At 54.2% G+C, this 20,988-nt stretch overlaps 2 protein-coding genes across 4 annotated transcripts in view; one reads left to right on the top strand and one right to left on the bottom strand.

Annotated features, from left to right (window-relative positions):
- Window positions 1–16,458, top strand: part of TMEM8B (transmembrane protein 8B) — a 29,267-nt gene extending 12,809 nt beyond the window's left edge. For 2 of the 3 annotated variants that reach the window (XM_012934374.2, XM_055120137.1), the window contains 10 exons: window positions 2,360–2,493; window positions 2,744–3,012; window positions 3,630–3,955; window positions 6,599–6,692; window positions 6,812–6,935; window positions 7,038–7,180; window positions 7,281–7,459; window positions 14,219–14,365; window positions 14,515–14,631; window positions 15,461–16,458. In XM_012934374.2, the coding sequence (XP_012789828.2) occupies window positions 2,360–2,493; window positions 2,744–3,012; window positions 3,630–3,955; window positions 6,599–6,692; window positions 6,812–6,935; window positions 7,038–7,180; window positions 7,281–7,459; window positions 14,219–14,365; window positions 14,515–14,631; window positions 15,461–15,799 (1,872 nt within the window). In that variant the 3' untranslated portion in view covers window positions 15,800–16,458. Of the gene's footprint in view, window positions 1–2,359; window positions 2,494–2,743; window positions 3,013–3,629; window positions 3,956–6,598; window positions 6,693–6,811; window positions 6,936–7,037; window positions 7,181–7,280; window positions 7,460–14,218; window positions 14,366–14,514; window positions 14,632–15,460 lie in introns of those variants that run through there. The other variant, XR_008627209.1, reaches the window with a different exon arrangement.
- A 3,279-nt stretch (window positions 16,459–19,737) lies between these two features.
- LOC101544212 (olfactory receptor 13C7-like) lies at window positions 19,738–20,373 on the bottom strand (the record flags this gene model as incomplete). The annotated part of the gene is made up of 1 exon (XM_004600407.2): window positions 19,738–20,373. A coding segment is annotated over one exon (636 nt), but the record flags the coding sequence as incomplete, so codon positions are not given.
- Between the last annotated feature and the right edge of the window lie 615 nt (window positions 20,374–20,988).

The raw sequence follows: 20,988 nt of genomic DNA, 5'->3' as shown, positions 1-20,988 counted from the left end.
GAAGCCAGTGTTTTTGGGTGTATTCAGTGCTTCCCTACTTTTTTGAATCTCAGACAGTATAACCACCTGCTCACATGACATCTCTGGCTGGATGACTAAGAAGTATGTCAGAGGAAGCCTGTTGAAATCCAAGTGGAGCCTAATGGGAAAGCCTCTTCCCTGTGACTCCTGTCTCATCTTCCCATCCCACTCTCCTTCTCACCAGCCAGCGGCACTGCCATTCACCAGGCCTCGAACTTGTCCTCCTTGACTTCTCCTTTGCACCTTAATTCCCTCCAGCCAGCCCCACAGGAAAAAGTCTTGTTGATTTGACTCATGCTCGGAAGGTCTCTCCTCTTTGCTTTCTGCCCCCTGTGCTTCCCCTGATGTGACAGTGCCCTGGCTGATGTTCCAACACTCCCGTCCTCCCTGTCCACGATGGGCTGGGGATTGAGCTGGGGACTGGCTTTTCCCACTGTGACTGTTGAATGTCCTTGCACCTCCTTGGTCTGCTGCAGCCACTTGAGGCCTGGCACTGGGACCTTCAAAGAGCCCAGGTTGGGGTGTGTGTGGGGAGGAATCTTCAGGCCTTCCATTCCTGGATCTCCTGGACTGCTTCACATGCCCTTTCTCCCTTTGACCTTCCTACTTCCTCAAGCATCCTTGCTTTGGCCCCATTCTTTCTACCAAAAGCTGCTGGTGGCCAGTCTGTCTTAGCTTCTGCCTTGGCAGAGGTGCTTGACGCCTGGCATTCTTCCTCTGGTCCCATCACTGGCTGAAGGGCATGGTCCCCTGCCCCTTTCTGGGGTCTCTGCTGACTGAGCGTTCCCCCCCACCGGCTCTCCCACCCTCCCCCCCCCACACACACACAATAAGCGAGAGGCTTCAGCTGTACGTTATGTAGTTCAGGGAAGGAGGCGCTTGTGAGCCAGAGAGGCCACGTCCACAGAGATCTCCGCCATGCCTGACTTTCGAGCAAGGGATTCTTCCGCCTAGGCTGTCTGGCAAGGTGATGGGCCACCTCCTGCCTGTGAGTCTCACCTCGGGGGCTCGTCTGTCACAGAGTATTGTGATGGTGCTTCCTGCCTTTGGAGGAAGAGGGGGTTGAAATGTTTTAGGAGAGCATGTCTTGTCCTTAGGGCCTGACACTGAAGATGAGGGAGAACAGAGGATTCCAAACAGTTGAGGTGTGTCCGGTGGCTCTCCAAGGGGCCCTGTTTCTGACGCCCCTTCTAGAAACTTAGCAGGTTCAGGATTTTAGCGCCTCATCTGTACTGGGCATTGGGGATGCAGGAGGCAGCGGCACAGAGCCCGTGCCCAGGGCGGGGAAGACTCGCCTGGTGCCTCTCAGGCCGCCTTAGAGCCTGATGGATGGAGCTCCAGGGCACAGAACTCCCTGGGATGCCAGAACCTGGAAATTTGGTCCCCAGATTTGCTCAGAGTCTCTGCATTAATGAACATGGCGCTTTAGTTGGGCCAGCATGAGGCCGGGGTTCAGGAGATCAGAGAATCAGGTGGCCCCTGCTCTCCTGAGCTGCTGGAACAGAAGAGAGAGCAAAGAGCAAACCAGGACTGTGTTCCCCCGAGTGGGTGCAGGGACAGCACCTGCGACATATGAGGGCTGGGGCAGGGGAGGGGTGTTAGTGGTTGTGGGGTTGTGCGGGGACTAGGGCTTTCATCCTGCAGCTCAGCGGGCTGAGGCTGCTGTCCAGGAAGGGCAGAAGCCCAGTCCAAGGTGAAGCAAGCATATCTGTGGATCCCAGTGGTGGTGGTGGGAGGTGGGGGTGCAGTTATTGGGGAGTCAGGGCTTTGGCTTCCTGGAGATGCGGGCTGTGCGGGGCAGGGCGGAGATGGCCGGGCGCATGCGCAGCAGCAGCCCTCGGTCCGCGCTTCATTGGAGCCAAGCACCCTGGACACGCACAGACCCGTGCTGGCCAGCCTCCTGTATGGGAGGGCAGAAACCAAGGGGGGTTCCTCTTCTCACATCGCTCAGGACTATTCTTCAGAGAGAACATGGGGGCGACCTGGGCAAGCCCCCAGAAGTGCCAGGGTGAGGAGTCCATCCCAGTGGATGCACGGAGCCGTGGACTGGAGCCTTTCAGGAAATCTCCAGCCTCTCTGGAAGAGCCGGTGTTCTGTGCTGGAGGGGCTGGGTGGTTTGAAGGGGCCGTATAGGGTTGGGGGCTTTATAGGAAGTGCTCAGGAGAAGGGGCTCGAGTGGAGAGGGTGTAAATGGGAGCACCCAGACCTGAGCACACAAAGAACCCCACTCCCCCAAGCCCCCTTGCAGCACCACGGGTCAGCTCTGCCCTGTACCACGGGGGCCCTGCTGACCACCCCTTCACTGTCCCTCCTTCCCGCCACCCCCGTCTTGTTGCAGGGCCTCCAGGATGAGTGTCAGTACCTCCTGCAGCCACAGCTCATTGTCCGGCGTCTGCTGGACGTGGCAGTGCTGGTGCCCGGCCGACCCTCGGAGCAGACGCTCTCCCCCCACAATCGCTCCACCCTGTACAAGTAAGTGAAGACCCCCAGACCTGACCCTCTCCCTCCTCTGGCCTCCCTGCCTGTGTCCCCCACCCTACACCCACCCCCCCTGAACGGCTGGGCCCCAGGGCTGGTGGCACCTCTGCACCCTGTCCCCTCCTTGGAGACGAGACCCCAGAGAGCCCTCGCCCCTCTGTGCTACCTTCCCTGAGGTGTCTCCTCCTGTGTCCTGCTCACCTCTCTGTCCCTGTCTTCTTTGTCCGTCCCTGCCCTCTCCCAGGGTCTTTGTGCCCAGCTTCACTTACAGGGTGTCTGCGCAGCTCGTGTGTGTGGGGGGACGAGGGGCTGCGGCCTGCCCCCTGACCCTGCGCCTGCGTCCTAAGGCTCCACCCCTGCACAACTCAAGCTCCGTGGCCTGCGGGGGTGTCGCGATGTGCCAGCTGGAGCTGGCCTTACCCCCCTGGGGCCACTGGGTCTACGTGCGCGTGGAGATGCCATCCCGGGGCCCCGGCAGGCCCATCCGCTTCCAGCTGTGCGTGTGGCTGCAAGGTCAGAGCCTCGAGGGTGCCCCTGGCTCCCAGCCTCCGCTTTCTGCCATTCCTGCCTCCCCTCCCCGGCCCAGCCCTGTCGTGCTCCCTGATGTCCTCCCACCAGAGCTTTAAGTCCCAGATCATCTTACACACCTTGTTTGGAGCTCAAGGACCCCCTGTCCTGCCCGGCCCTGCACATCCCACCTCTCCCTTCCCCTTACCTACTTTTTTCAGGGACAGCTCCCAGCTCTGTGCTCGGCAGTGCTTAGGGGGAACCCTGGGTACCGGGGATTGAACCCAGGCCTGCGCTCAGCCCATTGAGCACCCTCTCCTTTCCCCAGTGTCATTTTCTCTTTCCATTTCCGGGGAGAGCAGGGACACATAGGGCCTGTAGGTCGCTGCCCTTGCTGGAGCTCATGCAGACCGGTGTTTCAGCAATGCCTGCCGAGCCCTGTGTGGGGAGGGCTCCCCTCAGTGCCCCTCTGCCAGGCCCGGCCATTACCCATGGCACTAGAGCCCCCTGGGCCCAAGAGTCCTCCCCTCCCTAGCCTTGCTGAAGCCTGGCTCCCTGGCGTGTGGGGGGCTGCGGGGCCGTGAGTGCGGCCAGCCTCAGCTCTCCTCCCCTCTGCCCCACAGAATGCCCGCAGCCCAGCCTGTCTCGGGCCTTGGTCCCCGGAGCTGCCATGAACATGCCCCAGTCCCTGGGCAGCCAGCCTCTGTCCGCAGAGCCGCCATCCCTTGGCGCCCCGGCGGAGGGGCCCGGGGTCACGGCTCCCCCTGAGCACTGCTGGCCGGTGCGCCCGACGCTGCGCAACGAGCTGGACACTTTCTCTGTCCACTTCTACATCTTCTTCGGCCCCAGCGTGGCCCTGCCCCCCGAGCGCCCGGCTGTGTTTGCCCTGCGGCTGCTGCCCGTGCTGGACAGTGGTGGCGTCCTCAGCCTGGAGCTCCAGCTCAACGTGGTACTTTGATGGGGAGCGGGGAGGCCACGTCAGGGGCTGGGGATTGAAGGAGATGGTGGCGGGCGAGGGTCCCAGCCTCCTGGAATCCTGTCCGCTGCTCCCACCCTGCTCCATAGGGAGGGACCATGTCTCCCTGTCCTGTGTGGGGACAGTGTGGGATGTGCCCATCACTCCCTTCTGCAGGCTGGTTTTCCCGCATTCGGGCCTCTCTCCGTGGCAGGTGTTCACTTTTCTTGCTTCTCTCAGGGCCTGGGGCTTTACCACCTCTCAAGGGCTTGCAGCCCATGTGTCTGGACTGGTCCCATGCCTAGACGCCATCCCCACATGCCATAAAAATCCACGTCTGTGCCTTTGAACCTACTCCTCTCGGCTTTACCTTCGAAGCTCTGGCCAGTAACCCTAACCCTATCTTTTAAAAAATTAAAAACATTTTTTTTCAGTGACTAGACTTTTTCCAATAGAAACATGGAGCGGGAAGTGATTTCCATCGTCCCCTTCTTTCCTCCTGCCACTCACATCTTGTGCTCGTGTGGCTCATTGGCCACCTCTCGTGATTTTCTACAGCCTTTCCGACTCCCTAGTGTGCCTTCCCAGAACTCTGCTGCCTCAGCATCTTGAGTCTCTCCCAAACCCCGCAGTCTCCTCTGGGCATCCTCCCAGGGTCCATGTGTTTCTGAACTCTCAGACCCCAGCCCTGGGCTTGAGCAGGGTGTGGGCACCTTTCCCTCTTGCTCTTAGCTCACCCATTTCTTGCTGCATCATGCTGTGAAGCCACCTGGGGCTTGTGGTTAGCTCCCATATTTGGGTCTTTTACTTTTCCTTTCTACTTTCCCTCCTTCAACATAGTTGTATACTGTATCACTGTCATCCCATTGCTCATTGATTTGCTCGAGCGAGCACCATTAATATCTCCATTGTGAGACCACGTCTCCATGTGAGACTTCTTATGTTTTAGGCATATGAGATACACCACGGGTAGCTTGCCAGGCTCTGCCATGTGGGCGAGATACTCTCGATAGCTTGCTGGGCTCTCCGAGAGGGGCAGAGGAATCGAATCCAGGTCGGCCACATGCAAGGCAAACACCCTACTTGCTGTGCTATTGCTCCAGCCCATAATTTTTTTTATAATAAAAAAATTATAAAAATGGGTCTCTCCCAAGTCAAAGCTTTGGACAACAGGAAGACACACAAGCAGTGTGGCCCTCGAGGTGGGTCTAGTCCCCTGGCCAGGAGTTGCTGCTGGGCCACTGGGCAGGCAGGACTGATTTCTTACCAGGCCACTTGGCTCCTGTTTGGTCACTTGATGTGGTCTTCCCCTTCAGCTTTCTAGGGGTCCTACTGGTTGGGACAGGACCAGTTAGTTATTCAGCCTCAGTGTCTTATTTTCCTGTTTAGTTCTCTTCTGGCTGAGAGTATGTTTCACTTTTCCTTGTTGCTTGGCCTTGGACCATGACCATGAGTTCTTGATTTGATCTTGACTCTGTAGGATCTAGATGAGAGACCAGACACACTTGTTAGCTCGGGGTAGAGACCCTACCCCCAACCCCACTCCACCAGCACCTAGCCCTTCACTCTCCCCACCTCTGAGTTCTTGACCGTTTACACAGTGGACATCAGTTTTCATCCTCTTCATCTCATGCTCTTTACTTGCTTGACCCAGAATTCAGGGCAGCCCCATTAGGGGGGCTCCACAGCCGTGCTTAGGAGCATGGGGGCCACTTCCAGCAATACTTAGCCAACCAAGCCAGCGGTTCAGTGCAGGGGTCTCAGGATGTGGTCCCCTGCAATGCTGGGGACCATCAGGGCCACCTTCCACAGTGCTTGGGAGTGATGTTGAGGAGGCATATGGTGCCAGCCATGCGCTGTCTCCTGGCCTCAGCCTTATTCTGAGTGCCATTACCGGCATAGCGCATAGTGACTTTTGTTCACCACCATCTACCTCAATATTTCGAGTTTTCCCTTTGTGTCCAGAACTGGACAGTTGAATCTGAGCTCTGCACCTGGAGGACCATGATCTCCCCGCACTGATTGATTTCCTCCCAACTGACTATTTTGGAATCACACTTGGGCTCATTGCCCCTGCATGAGGGGAGTGAGCGAGTGGTTGTTGGAGCCAGGCTTAGGGCGCACTTTACGTTTCTCTGAGGAGAATTTCCTGGGGAGTGCCCCCACTATTGGTGCAGTGGACCCCCTCCCTCCCACCCCACACCCTCTGGCTCTGAGGAGCTTTTTCCGTCTTATTCCCTCACACAGCTGGCAGCTCATCCTGTTTCTTCCTTTGCTTTGCTCACGTGGAAGCCAGCACAAGACATTTGAGCCCCACCTCCCAACACACTTGCCCTTCCTGCCGTGACTGAACGCGTTCCCTGGGCATTAGCCTGCTAGCTGTCTAAGTTGCTTCCCATCCTTTGGAGTGAGGTGAGCTTATGGCCTCTGTGACTTGTGTTCTGTGGCCAGAGATGCACCTGGGCTCTTTCTAAGGCCAGCTTGCTTGTTCCACGGCACCAGAGACAGACACACAGGCAGGCAGGCAGGCACACTGCAGGGGGGGGTGGCCTGGAGGGTTTTCTGTGCATGGGTTAACAGGGCCAGGGGTGCCGACCGGCTGCAGGTTGACACCCTCATGTTATCCGCTGTCCCCAGAGTTCCCTGCACCAGGAAAACGTGACAGTCTTCGGATGCCTGACGCACGAGGTGCCCTTGAGCCTGGGGGACGCAGCAGTGACCTGCTCCAAAGGTGGGGTGAGGAGCGGGAAGGGAGAGAGAGGGGCCTGGAAGTCAGGGCCACGGGCTGAGGGGGCGAGGTGAGGGACCTGAGGTGCTGCCCCCACACGGGCCCCTCGCTTCTCCCCTCAGAGTCTCTGGCCGGCTCTCTCCTCTCCGTCAGTGCCGACTCCAGGACGGCCAGGCTGCGCATCCCCTTCCCACAGACGGGGACCTGGTTTCTCACCCTGCGCTCGCTGTGTGGGGTGGGGCCTCGGTGAGAGACTCGGGGTGGGAGGGGCGGGGCCAGGGAGGGCGCACCCCTCCCCCGGGTGGGGCCGCCCCCGGTGATCCACGGAGCCTGTGCCCCCCCTCGCAGGTTCGTGCGGTGCCGGAACGCCACGGCGGAGGTGCGGCTGCGGACCTTCCTGTCCCCCTGCGTGGACGACTGCGGGCCCTACGGCCAGTGCAAGCTGCTGCGCACGCACAACTACCTGTACGCGGCCTGCGAGTGCAAGGCCGGTGAGCTCGGGCGGGCCCACGTGGGGGACTCGGGGCGGGCTGCTGCCCGGCCTACTGTCCGCCTCCTCTTACCCCCTGGGTCCTTGCACCACCCCCGCAGGGTGGCGGGGCTGGGGCTGCACCGACAGTGAGGATGCGCTCACCTACGGCTTCCAGCTGCTGTCCACGCTCCTGCTGTGCCTGAGCAACCTCATGTTCCTGCCGCCCGTGGTCCTCGCCATCCGGAGCCGCTACGTGCTGGAAGCCGCCGTCTACACCTTCACCATGTTCTTCTCCACGGTGCGTGCGGTCCGCGGCCTCCCCTGAGAGTCCTTTGCCGCCGAGTTCCCCTCTGTTTTGGAGTGACTACGACCCCCATCTCATCTCGGTAGTTCAGTCAGCCTCCTCTTTTGCTCTCCCCCCACCACTTTTCCAGATGATGGCAGGCAGAACTTATTTTTACTTATTTATATTTTCTACTTTCTTAAATTAAAGCACCGTGATTTACCAAGTTACTGATGGTTTGAGTTGTAGACATGCACTATCACAGCACCGGTCCCTCCTCTCCCCTCACCAGAGTTCCCAAGTTCCTGGTCAGCCCTCTTGATGGGTTTCTTTCTAAGTCCTGATGTCAAAGTTTGGGTCTCTTGATTTTTTTTTTTTTTTGCTTTTTGGGTCACACCTAGCGATGCTCAGGGGTTACTCCTGACTCTACACTCTGAAATTTCTCCTGTTGGTGCTCAGGGGACCATGTGGAATGCCAGGGATCAAACCCAAGTTAGCCACATGCAGAGCTAATGCCCTCACTTCTGTACTATCCCTTCGTCCCAGTTCGGGTCTCTTGATTTCAGTGTTGTTGACTCTGTGGTTTGGGTATTTGGCTCTACCAGTCCTTAGCACCATCTTTGTACCTTAACCCGCCGACTTGGCCCCCACTGCTTCTCATCTGTCTCTTTCTCTTCTTCTGGGGAGGAGCTTTTTAAAGCTCATGGGGGTAAGCGAACAAGGCTGTTTGCCATTTAACATAACAGTCACAGGATCAGGTAGGGAACAGCTGCTGTCTGAGCCTGGTCTGTCCACCCTGAGGGCTGAGGGGACTTCTGCTTCCCGTTCAGGCCTGAGGAACCCTGTCCCTGTCCTCCCCATGCTCCCCTTACTGGGGCAGGATCTTTGCACCCCATTTCTCCAGGTAGAATCTTCTCTCTCCTTACATGCTTTCATGATGCGAGGGCCCGACTCACCTGTGTGGTGCTCTGCTCGGTGCAGGGTTGTCTACACCATTAGCATGTCTCTCCTCAGGGGGTGAGAACGCAGTGACCATGGCCTTCTTGACTTCCCAGAGGAACCTGTGAAAGACAGAGGGCAGCTCCATAGTTGGAGAGTTTTATATGTCGTCTGGCTCTCAGCATCCTAAGATGCCTCACAGGCAATTTTATTTCTTGAGGCTTCATGGGAGGTGGAAGTGAAACAAAAGCCCAGCTGAAAGGAGCATATTTTGGTGATGATTACCATAGTTTTTTAAGTCTTGTCCTCCAGTTCCAAACAGTTTGCTACCCCTCCCCTGTCATTTCTCACTAAAGTTCATCTCACAAGCTGGCTTCTCAGGTGCTGTAAGGAAGGTAGAAGAGTGAGTCTCCTCAGGCGCCATGAGGAAGGTTAGAGGAGTGAGTCTCCTCAGGTGCTGTGAGGAAGGTCGAGGTGAGTCTCCTCAGGTGCTGTGAGGAAGGTAGAGGAGTGAGCCTGCTGATATGAGCAACACAACATATATATACTGTAAAATTGTGGCGCTGTTATCCCGTTGCTCATAGATTTGCTCGAGCAGGCACCAGTAATGTCTCCATGTGAGACTTGCTGTTACTGTTTTTGGCATATTGAATATGCCACAGGTAGCTTGCCAGGCTCTGCCATGTGGGTGGGATACTCTCGGTAGCTTGCTGGGCTCTCTGAGAGGGACAGAGGAATTGAACCTGGGTTGGCCATATGCAAGGCTAATGCCCTACCCGCTGTTCTATCGCTCCAGTCAATATATATAATATTATATATATATTTTTTGGGGGGCCACAGCTAGTGGTACTGGATGGGAGGGAGGGGGAATCTTGTGGTGCCAGGGATCAGACCCAGGGCTCTCATAGTCAAAGCCTGCGTGCCAGCCCTTGGAGCTATGGCCCTGGGCTCATATAGACCTTTCCCCGCTGAGATGCTTCATCTTGTTCTTCTCATGTGGGGCCCTTGGCCTCAGGTGCTATACATTGACAACGGGAATCTGAGATGGAGTCAGACTTGCCTCAGGTCGTGGCAAGAAGCATGTAACAGAACCTAACACAGTTGCCCCAGACATCCAAATCAGCAAAAGTCCTGCACATTTGTGTCTGGGAATGTTCTGAAACTGAGGGTCATAGCTTAGGGTCCTTCTGGACATTTGTCTGCCAGTGAAGATGCATTGGCTGTAACCATGCTTTGGAAAGAGACGCAGGCCCCTCCGCAGTGTGATGATAGCGCACCCCAATTTGGCCTGACTGGCTCCCCTTTTAGGTCTGCTCTGACAGTGCCTCGTTCTATTTTTATACCAGAGCAGGTTTCTCCCTTCTATTTCCAGATGCCTTTTATATAGTCGCTCATCAGACACTCGCACAACAGCTGTTTGCCCAGCTCCCTCGTGGCTCGGTGCAGATCTGCTGTGGGTCACAGTTAGAAAGAGGATCCAAGTATCTCTTGGAGCCTGCAGAGAGTGTGTGTCCGTTCTCCTGGGCTTTGCACCAGCACCCCTGGGCTTTGGCTACAGAGTAGCCAGTCCCAGACACCCCATTTTCTGAATAGAATCTGTCTCTAACTGCAAATAAAAGCCCTCCCCTGACTCCATTAGGATCACAGGGCAGCCGAGAGTGACTGTCACCACATACTGAACTTCCACTTTATTCAGTGCAGCAATAGCAAAAGATCATGACTTTGTGGTATTTCCCAGTGCCCTGGTCAAACCCGTGTTCTTTTCCACAAGGACTGAAGTATACAGCTACAGCTTTCCTGCTTACCTGGTGTTCCCTGAGTCCCTCCCTGCCAGGACTCTCATGGCAAGTAGCAGCCCAGGAGAGTAAATGACAGTCTTCTTCCTGAGTTCAAATCCAGAAAGGCTACGCCCTTCAATAGGGCATTAGTTCCTCTCTAGGCCACAGGAACAATTTTGCTCTATAGGAGTTTACATATATGATCTAAGATTTTTGTTGTTGTCATTAAAACCACAATTCACAGGCTGTACTTCAGAACTTAGTATCCTGAGCTCTGTGGCCGAGACAGCTGACTGCAGGCTCCTGCTAACACTGGCCATGGAAAGGCATCCAGCCTGTTTGTGCCTTTCCATGGAGGAGGGGACGCTTAAATGTTTTACTGAAGGTGAATTGAGGAACTAAAGTTCTCCTTAGGCCTGACTCAAGTTTCCTCACCCAGATCTATTCTTTTTTGTTTTGTTTTGGGACCTCACCCAGGTAATGCCCAGGTGCTACTCCTTGCTCTGCACTCAGGAATCATTCCTGGCAATGCTTGGGGGACCATAAGGGATGTCGGGGATTGAACCAGGGGTGCAAGGCAAGCACCGTCCCCACTGTAATGTCGCTCCGGCCCCTCTAGCTTTATTCTTTCCCTCTCTCAGGGCGGTGAATGTGCTTGGTTAAATTCCTCACCTGACTGCAGTTTTTCAGCTGTCCTGCAGTATATATAAACGTTTCTCTGGCATCAGTGTAGTGGTTCTCAAAGTTTTAGATGCTAAGAAGGACCAGTGAAAAGATCTGAACTTATAGGGGTTAGAGAGATAGTACAGGAGATAAGGCACGTGCTTTGCATGGGGCCACTTTGACCCTGATTTGATCCCCAGTACCACATATAGTTCCCTGAGCACCACCGGGTCACTCATGAGCACCACTTTGTGTGCCTCTGCTCCCCTGTCCCCTGCCATCCCTCCCCCGCCCCCCTGCAGTCAACCCATAGATCGGGCCAGAGAGATAGTACAGTGGTTAAGGTGCTTGCCTTGCATACGAATCCCCAGCTCCCGGAGCACTGCCAGGAGTGCTTTCTGAACACAGGATCAGGATCAAGCCCCGAGCACTGCTAGGTGTGGCTCAAACTCACTTCCCCCATCCACCCCCCCAAAAAAAAGAGAATAAAAGCAAAAACAATAAGCACCAATATGAAAATTAGCCCACAATTTTCAGTGGAACAAAAACTCTCACTATGCTTTTTAATTATTTTCCTGTGGCACCAAGGATTGAACTCAGGGCCTCACACATGCAAGCCTGCCACTAAGCTACATCCTTGGTCCCCTCATGCTGTAATTAAAAATTTTTTTGTGCTGCAATTTAAATTTAATGTTGCCCCTATGGATTTTCTACAACCTTAAACTGTCTTTGGCCTTTGAGTATACTTAAATAATCAGTCATTGAATATTAGTGAGGCAAGTTCCCCTTAACCTTCCTTCTCCAGAGATATCTCCATTATCTTCAGCGTTTTGTTCAGTGCAGAGATATTCCTAGAGGAAAATTAACCTTCAATTAATTACTCCCTTAGATGTGTCCTCAGTAATGAGGTAATTTAGCTTTTCTTTTACTAGTATGTAGTCTCCCTTATCTGAGATGGACAGATATGTAAGTGCCCCCGCCCTCCGAGAGTATCTGGGCATTCCCTCTTCTCTGAGTTAAAGTCAGGAAAGGGAATAAGTGCTTGATTAAACTTGAAATGTACAATCAGTGCTTTACAATGAAATACAAATCATAAGACAGTTTGGGGCAATCTCATGGCCTATAGTACTTATATCTGATCTTGGAGGCAGAGAACAATCAATGCCCTATAGATAAAAATAAAAACACCCTACAATAAGACTTCCCAATAATCCATTTCAGAGAAACAAAGAAATGAAAAATAAACACCTTTTAAACACAGTTAAACATTCCTTTTAATGGTGATGTGGCCCCCTTCGAAGTCAGAGTTTCCCAGAAAGAACTCACTTTCTCCATTTGTCTGTTTAGAGAAAACTATGCTTCCAGACTTATATACCTTTTGAACTTAAATTATGGCTGTTCCCAGGCAGTCTCTTCCTCAAGGGACAGCTACTTTCCCTCTAAAATGAAGAAGGTAGGTACAGACATTTAAATCTTGTACCAAAAATTGGAAAGACTTAAGCCTAAGGTTTCCCATGACCAAGTAATATCCCAAAGTTATCTTTTTTCCCTTTCTGTTTTGGGGCCACACCTGGCAGTCCTCAGAGCTTCCTCCTGACTCCGTGCTCAGGAATCATTCCTGATGTGCTCCGGGGACCTTATACGGTGCTGGGGATTGAACCCAGACTTCCTGCATGTAAAACATGTGCTACATAACAGCCTGTTGAGCAATTCTACAGCCCCGTCAACATTTCCTTCAACTTTTTATTTCTTTTCCTAAGCATTTAGGTTCTCCAACTCCTCTTAAAATTTATCCTTCCCTTTGTGGAAGTTATACTGTTTGCAGTTTGAATGACTAGCTGAACCCTTTACCAGGACCCAGAAGAAGGCCAGTGATGTCTTTCTCATCTTTAGCCTGCAGAGCCTGAGCTTCTGAGGCTGTTTTCCCCGCTCTGAATCTGGGCTGTATCTGCCGATTTTGATGGCCAATCCGCTTTAGTTTCTGTCTGGCTCGCAGGGGCGATGTTATTTGCTCGAGGTTGTGTGTGAGGTTTTGTGATATGATTTTAGAACCTTGTACTCCTTTTCCCCTGGAGTCTTGCTCCTCTTGTCTCCCTGTTCTTGTTCTCAGGAATTCTCATCTGGGATGGGTCCCCAGCACACAAAAACAAAAAGAGAAAAAAAAAATTCTCTTTTGCCCGGAGTGTGGGGTGGCCTCACTGGCCAGTGAGTGAAATTCTTCTGTCTCTCTCCTCAGCTGTGGACACCCCTGCCCTCTCCCTTGACTCAGGGCCGAGCTTCTGGAGATCCCAGGTTCTTGCCTGTTTGGGGTCTGTGAGGGACCTCTCTCAGAGGCTCAGTGTCCCAGGGTACCTCCAGATAGAATGCAGATACTGAGCGGGGCTGAGAGGAGCAGCTAAGGGACTTGTGAGTTCTCAAGCCACTTCAAAGGCTGCGGTCTGCTACCTCCCCACTGAGCCTTCCTACCCTCTCTTCGTGGATCTGATGTATTTTAGTCCAACCTTGTCAAGAACACCAATTTCTTTCTCACTCTCAGGAGTTATATCACTCCAAAGGACCTGGGGACAAGTAAGGGACAGAGATAAAGCACATTCAGTCTCCAGATCTGAAGGAAAAAAATATTTAGGGGCCATTCCTGCAATGCTTGACCATTGGTTTGGGGCTGATGGTTTGGTGCTCAGCCCAGAGCTGTGGTGCTTGTTGTGGGGGACTCTAGGGCCACACTGGGCAGTGCTCTGGGAATCAGACAGTGCTGGGGATCGAACCCGGAGCCTTAGAGATGTCAGGAATGTGCTCCATCACTTTGGACCAGGGCTTGGGATATTTTTGGACCTGGTTCCTTTTAGATCCTTGCTGCCATTCAACTCTTCTCAGTAGTGTGTCTCCTTCCCCTCTGTGTAGGGGAGCTGGACACCGCCCTTTCCCCAGGTCGCCCCTGTGGAGGGGAACTCCATGCTCTTCCCAGGCCAGGGGGCTGCCTTTGTTTCTTACCATGGCTGCACAGCGTGGGTTGGAGGGTGGATCCCAACTCAGAGTCGGGGTGTGAGCTTAAGGTCTGGTTCGCCCTTGCCAGCATGAAGAGAGAGGGAAAGGCTTGGACTTGGCTTGCGAGCCCTGGCTCCTCTGGCCGGGTGCTCTCCATAGCACGCTCCTGGGACAGGCCACTGGATATGGGCGACTCAGGAGCAGAGCAGAGGGCTCTAGCACTCCCCCCCACACCGGGCATGGAGAGGGGGTGTTTCTGAATTCAGCGTAGCTCCTGACCTCTGGCCTCTGCCTCTCTGACTGCCGCATGCCAGCGCCAGCACTGCGGTGGCCACATGACTTTTTCCAGGTTTGTTCCACCCCTGCCTGTACCCCGAGTTCCCTCAACGCCCTTCCTTTCTCCCTCCAGTTCTACCATGCCTGTGACCAGCCGGGCATCGTGGTGTTCTGCATTATGGACTACGACGTGTTGCAGTTCTGTGATTTCTTGGGCTCCCTCATGTCCGTGTGGGTCACTGTCATTGCCATGGCTCGTCTACAGCCTGTGGTCAAGCAGGTCAGTGCAGGATGGGCCCCAGGGGGAGGGGTGTGGGGGTGGGCAACCACAGCCAGAGTCTCCTTGCAGTGCCCACCCAGCTGCTCTGGGGGCCTGCCAGAGCCCCCTGCCCACGTCGTGGCTGGGCCCCTGGAGTTCTCTTTCCCTAGGTGCTGTATCTGCTGGGGGCCATGCTGCTCTCAATGGCACTGCAGCTGGACCGCCACGGACTCTGGAACCTGCTCGGCCCCAGTCTCTTCGCCCTGGGCATCTTGGCTACTGCCTGGGTAAGAAATGGGCTTCTGTGGGGGGATGGGAGTGGGAGGGGGGGATGGTGTCCCAGGGGCCTGGGTGGCTGGTCCCCTACTTACAGTGTGGGTGCACTGACCCTGGACTCATCGCTATCCTGCTCACACTGAATTTCACTGCAGAATCGATGCAGGTTTTATGACCTCCTTTTTTGGGGGCATTTTGTGTGACCATTTGTGAGGCATTTTTTGTTGTTGTTTGTTTTTTCTTTTTTCTACTTGTTCATCATGAATTACAAATGTATTCATGATTGAATTTCAAGCACACAACATTCCAACACCAATCCCTTCACCAGTGTCCACCTCCCTCCACTGATAGCCCCAGTTTCCCTCCAACCCCTCAGCCTGCCTTCAGGGTGGGCACCTTCAATTTTTTTTTCCTTTTCTTTTGGTGCTTTGGTTTACAGTACTGTTACCGACAGGGTTTCATGTGTGACCCCACCACCTCTCAGCACCCCGACCTCCTCCAGAGTGGCCGCTTCCTTCCACCATTATTATGGTGGTGCTCCCTTCCCTACGCGGGCAGTTTCCTACTGAAGACCAGGTCTCAGGATCTTTGTTTCTATTATGTGAGGCTTAAAAAAAATGGTTCCAGTATTACTTAAAAATCATTTATTGCTATACTCTGTATAATTATGCAAAGAAAGGGCTCGAGTTTGGGGGCCAACAGAGAGGGTGTGACAATTATGCAGTGAAATCCCAGGGTCTGCCCACCCCTGCTGGCGGGTGCCGGCAGCATGAGCCAGGCTCAGCAGAAGCCTGGGAGAGCCAGCCTGTGGCTGAGCACCCCCTTCTCTCCCTCCCCCAGACCATCCGCAGCGTCCGCCGCCGCCACTGCTACCCACCGACTTGGCGCCGCTGGCTCTTCCACCTGTGTCCCGGGAGCCTCATTGCAGGCAGCGCCATCTTGCTCTATGCGTTTGTGGAGACTCGAGACAACTACTTCTACATACACAGCATTTGGCATATGCTCATTGCTGGCAGTGTGGGCTTCTTGTTGCCCCCGCGTGCCAAGACTGACCCCCGGGTCCCTTCAGGAGCACGACAACCCCGGGGCTGCGGCTACCAGCTGTGCATCAATGAGCAGGAGGAGCTGGGCCTGGTGGGCCCTGGAGGGGCCACTGTCAGCAGCATCTGTACCAGCTGAGGGGGCCCAGGGCCTGAACCATGGGGCACCGGTACTCTGGAAGAGGCAGAAAGCTCTGAGGGTGGTTCCCGGAGGCCTGGCCACCGTTCCTCCCCCTCCCCACACCAGACAAGAGAGAAGTTGTATTTTTTGAGGACATTGACTTATTCTGGAGGACTTGGAGTTTCTCAGGGGACTGAGAGTACATGCCGAGGCCACCGGTCCTTCTGCTTTCACGGAACCCCTCTTAGTTGTTGGGTCTTGTTCTTGTTTTTGTGTGCTGGGGACCCATCCCAGAGCCTCATCCGTGCAAGGCAAGTGCTCTGCCCCTCTGTAGCTGACCTGCGGCCCCAGCCCAGGGTGTCTTTGGAGGACAGAAGGACTGAAGGCTCTGGGGGCCAGCGCCCCCTCCGCACCAAGGACTTTCCCTTCCCAGGAAGATGGAACCTCCGAAGACAGCTTCATTCCTCAGGAAACGGGGTCAATCTCTGGGATGAGGCGCCTCCAGCTCTCACCGCTCCTCACAGCCCTGGCCTCAGGCTTCCTGTGCAGATGCTGCGTGTGGGCCGTGCCCTGCTGGGGGGAGGGGTGGCGGACCATGTTGAGGGCAGAGGCCAAGGCTGGAATCTGGATTGATGCAGGTGGAGTGTGGTGCGCCTCCAATGAAGATTTCTTGGTTTTGTGCTGCCTTGTTTCCTGGGGCCATGGGTGCGAGAATCAAGAAAAAGTGTGTCCCCTGGGGTGATGGGGGCCCAGATTTAATGAGCAACAGGAACCATGGTATGAGATTTTTGCTCTCCCATGCTGGGATTCAGTTCCCAGGAGGGGGTCTTGTTCTTTCCCTGCTTCAGAAATATCATTCCATCAACAAAGATGCATGTCGTGAGTGTACCAGGCACAGAGCTGAGTTTCCAAGAGAGAGAATGAGCATGTGAATGAGAGAATGTGTGAGAGTATGTATATGCATGTGTGTGTGTGAATATGAGAATGTGTATGTGTGAATATGAGAATGTGGATGTGTGTGTGAGCATGTATGTGTATGTGTGTGTATCTGTGAGTCTGTGAGTCTCTGTGTGTTTGTATATGTATGTGAAGGGAAGAATGTGTGTGTAAATGTATACATATATGTGTGAGTATGTATGTGATTATATGTGTGAGCCTGTATGTGTATTGTGTATGTGTATGTTTGAGTAGTCTATATGAATGTGAGAATGTATGTATGTGAATGTGAGGATGTGCATGTCTGTGAGTCTGTATGTATATCTATGAGTGTATATGTGAGTATGTGTGTATGAGTGTTTGTGAATGTGAGAATATGAGAATGTATATGTTTTTGAGTGTACATGTGAGTGAATCTGTGTATGTGTGGGTGTTATGTGGGAGTCACCCTTAAGCAGTTCCATCCTGTGTCTCATCACTGGTCAGTAGAATATGTGGCACAGAGCATAGTCCTCACAGAGCATAGTCCTCACCTGATTTGTGACCCGGACCTGCTACATGTCAGCTGAAGGACAAGGAGTGTGAGGCCCAAGGGGCCAGCCAGAGGGGGGACACAGACCACAGAGATGGACATTGTTCAGGGCACTGGGAAGTGCAGGAGCACCTACCTGCAGTGTATCGAGGCCTGGCCAGTGCGGGAACACCACAGGGGCTGTGGAAAGCAGCCAATAGCTGTGACAGGACAGAGAAATGGTGTCTGTCCTGGCTCCTGGAAAACAAGAATCCCTCGGTGGGAAGAGCAGTGGGACCCGGTGGGTGCTGGGGAGGCCAGTGCAGCATTCGGAGAGAGGTGAGGAATGTGTCGTGACACTTGAATACTAGAGACACGAGGGGGTGGAGTCATCTGAGGAGGCATCAGTGGAGAGCTGGGGTGATGAAAAGGCCATGGGGTGGCACTGGGAGGGGAGAGGAACGGAGTCTGAGAGCTGCCAATGTTTGTCTTTGTGTCTTGGGGGAGATTTACTGGCACGCTGATACAACTTGATGGGGGCAGGATGAGGAGTTCTCTTTTGGGTAGTTTGACTTGAGGTGCCTGTGGGATTTTTTTAAATTAATTTATTTTTGCTTTTTTGGTCATACCCAGCAATGCACATGGGTTACTCCTGGCTCTGTACTCAGGAATTACCCCTGGCAGTGCTTAGGGGACCATATGGGATGCTGGGAATCGAACCTGGGTTGGCTGCGTGCAAGGCGAATGCCCTACCCACTGTGCTATCGCTCCAGCCCCCCTGTGGGATTTTTTTAAGGAAGGAGAGCCGAACTAAGCTGGAGCCCTGTTCCTGATCCAAGTGGGCGTCTGTCTTGCCTGTTTTAGTTGGGGGACACTTCAGATGCCAGTGCCCCACCATCTGTACTACATCTGTCTGCAGCAGATGGTCACCGAATGCGGGTGTCTAAAAACAACACAGCTCAGTAACATTCCTGGAAGGGAGGAAGAGAGAGAGCTTTCATGGAACTGCAGCGAGGACAATGAGGTGGCCGAAGCTGCCCTCCAGAGCTCACGTGGCATCTCACCTGCCAGGCAGAGCGAAGGCTCCAGGGCGAGGGGAGGAGAGGGGGGCGGAAGGAGGAGAGAGTGAGAACCGAACCTCTGGCCTTTGAAGAATTTCCTCATCTGAGGAGAGCAGAGACAGACACAGGACGGGCACGAGTGGGAATGCAGCAAGTGGGTGGGCCCGGGGAGGAGTTGCTGGACAAGGAGACTAAAGAATCCACGGGGTCTGGGAGACCTGAGAACACAGCTGGCGAAGGCGGGCTTCATGCTGTGGTAAGGGGGCATCAGCATAGGGTCTCTGAGGAGTGGTAAGTTGGCATTTGGCCCAAGTGGCAGAAGTGCTCTGGGTAACTGAGGGATTAGTTCTAGAGATCAGGCCTGTCCGACTGTGTTGGTGTCTGCACAAAACCTGAAACTGCATTTGGTGCTGGTCCCAATGCCCCTGAGGTCAGCCGGGCAGGCAGGCAGTGGGGAATAGTAAGGACAAACTGGCCCCGTGACCAGTTTGACCGTGGAATCTGTGTCTGTCCCTGTGACCCTGTGACCCCTGGGAGAAGCAAGTGCTCTTTGCCTTGTCCCTGGGCAGGGACAGCTAAAGTAGGTGGGTGGGAGGGAGGGAGGGAGGGAGGGAGGGAGAGAGAGAGAGAGAGAGAGAGAGAGAGAGAGAGAGAGAGAGAGAGAGAGAGAGAGACAGACAGACAGACAGACAGAGAGACAGACAGAGAGACAGACAGACAGACAGAGAGAGAGAGAGGAAGAGAGGAGAGAGAGGAAGAGAGTGGGGGGAGAGAGAGGAAGAGAGAGGGGGGAGAGAGGGGAAGAGGGAGGGGGAGAGAGGAAGAGGGAGGGGGGAGAGAGGAAGAGGGAGGGGGGAGAGAGGAAGAGGGAGGGCGGGAGGTTGGAGTGGTCCCATTGCCTCTGCTCTGCCTAACCAACCTCAGCAAATTTCTCTGGTGCCCCCTTCCTCCCCCCAAGCCCAGAGCAGACTGGAGGGAAATCCTGGGAAGCACAGGAACACCCTCGGTGTATCACCCTTGAACAAGGCACCACCACAAGCTCATAGAGCTGCAACAGACAGAGGGTGTGACAGAAAGGAAGGCAAGAGCTTTGCAAGTTGGTGTGGCAGCCATTAGGGAATTCCTGGATTCCAGACGAAGGTGGCTGTGGTCCCCTCCCCCTGGTGCTTGCTGCAGCAATGTGACCACACTGGCCAAATCATTAAGCAGAAGCTCTAAATGTCAGACTAACTTGGTTGCTTTGCTTGCCTTTGTCCTGGTGACCAGCACATTCCAGATGGTACCAGCTTAATCAGCCTGAGTCTTGGGAGCTGAGGATGAGAATAGAAGACCCTCATCCTGACCCAGTCTCCAGTAATTAGCTGGCAGGCGGTGGGGGGAGGGGAGCCTGTCATGGCGGCATGGTGTCACGGTGGGCTGCACGTCATGGCCACAAGACCAGGCTCCCATCAGCCCGAGCGTGTGGGAGGCCAGCAGGAGAGGTGGGACAGCTTCCTGGAGAGCAGGTCTCCCCGAAGCAGCGCGGAGGCAGCAGCCTTCACCTCTGCATTGCGCAGGCTGTAGTTGATGGGGTTCAGGGAGGGGGTCACGATCCCATACAACAGAGTGATGATCTTATCCCACTGGGGGTCCTTGGCACTGGGGTTGAAGTACATGAAGCCAATGGCCCCATAGAAAATCACCACCACAGTGAGGTGGGCAGAGCAGGTGGAGAAGGCTTTGCGCCGGCCTGCAGCAGAGGGGACCCTGACAATGGTGGCCAGGATGAAGATGTAGGACAGGCAGATGAGCAGAAATGGGGTGAACGTCAGGATGATGGTGGCCACCATCAATAGCAGGGCATTGAGAGAGATGTCCCCACAGGCCAGTTTGACCACAGCCAAGATCTCACAGAAGTGGTTGATGACATGGTGGCCACAGAAGGGGAGGCTCCAAGTGAAACTAGACTGTAGCAGTGAGTTGGTAAAGCCTGTCCCCCAGCTCAGCACGGCCATCCACACACAGACTCTCATGCTCACGAGCTCCGGGTACCGCGGTGGCCAGCAAATGGCCACATAGTGGTCATAGGCCATCATGGCCAGGAGCCACAGGGAATTTAATGATTATTGTGGTAGGGAATGCTGTGCGGGGACACTGGACACTTTGGTGGTCGTGGTGAGGTAATTGTGCACCACAATCATCTATCTCAAGATCATATTAACACATGAACAACAACATATTTTTTTAAAAAAAGTAGAATATATTACATTATCTAGTAGACCTCCATTCCTCTCGGAGAGCCCTGCAAGCTACCGAGAGTATCCTGCCTGCACGTCAGAGCCTGGCAAGCTACCCACATGGTGTATTTGATATGCTAAAAACAGCAACAAGTCTCACAATGGAGACGTTACTGGTGCCCGCTCAAGCAAATCTATGAACAATGGGATGACAGTGACAGTGACAGTGATCTAGTAGAGTCCTGGCTCACAGAATTGAACCCTGGTCATGAGAGCCAGTCACTCCCTTTTTGGAGCCTTCTATTGCTTTCTAGTGCAATTGATGGGACAGCAATGCTGCAATGGGAGGAAAACCTGGCTCTGGCATGTTCATTGGCTGCTTCATGAAGGGAGGGACTATAGACTGGCAGTCTGAGTGATTATTGGCTGCTTCATGAAGGGAGGGACTATAGACTGGCAGTCTGAGTGATTATTGGCTGCTTC

This window comes from Sorex araneus, chromosome 1 (genome assembly GCF_027595985.1).
Source record: "Sorex araneus isolate mSorAra2 chromosome 1, mSorAra2.pri, whole genome shotgun sequence".
In the NCBI taxonomy this organism is placed as follows: Eukaryota; Metazoa; Chordata; class Mammalia; order Eulipotyphla; family Soricidae; genus Sorex; species Sorex araneus.
This window is presented reverse-complemented; position numbering and strand designations above follow the sequence as displayed.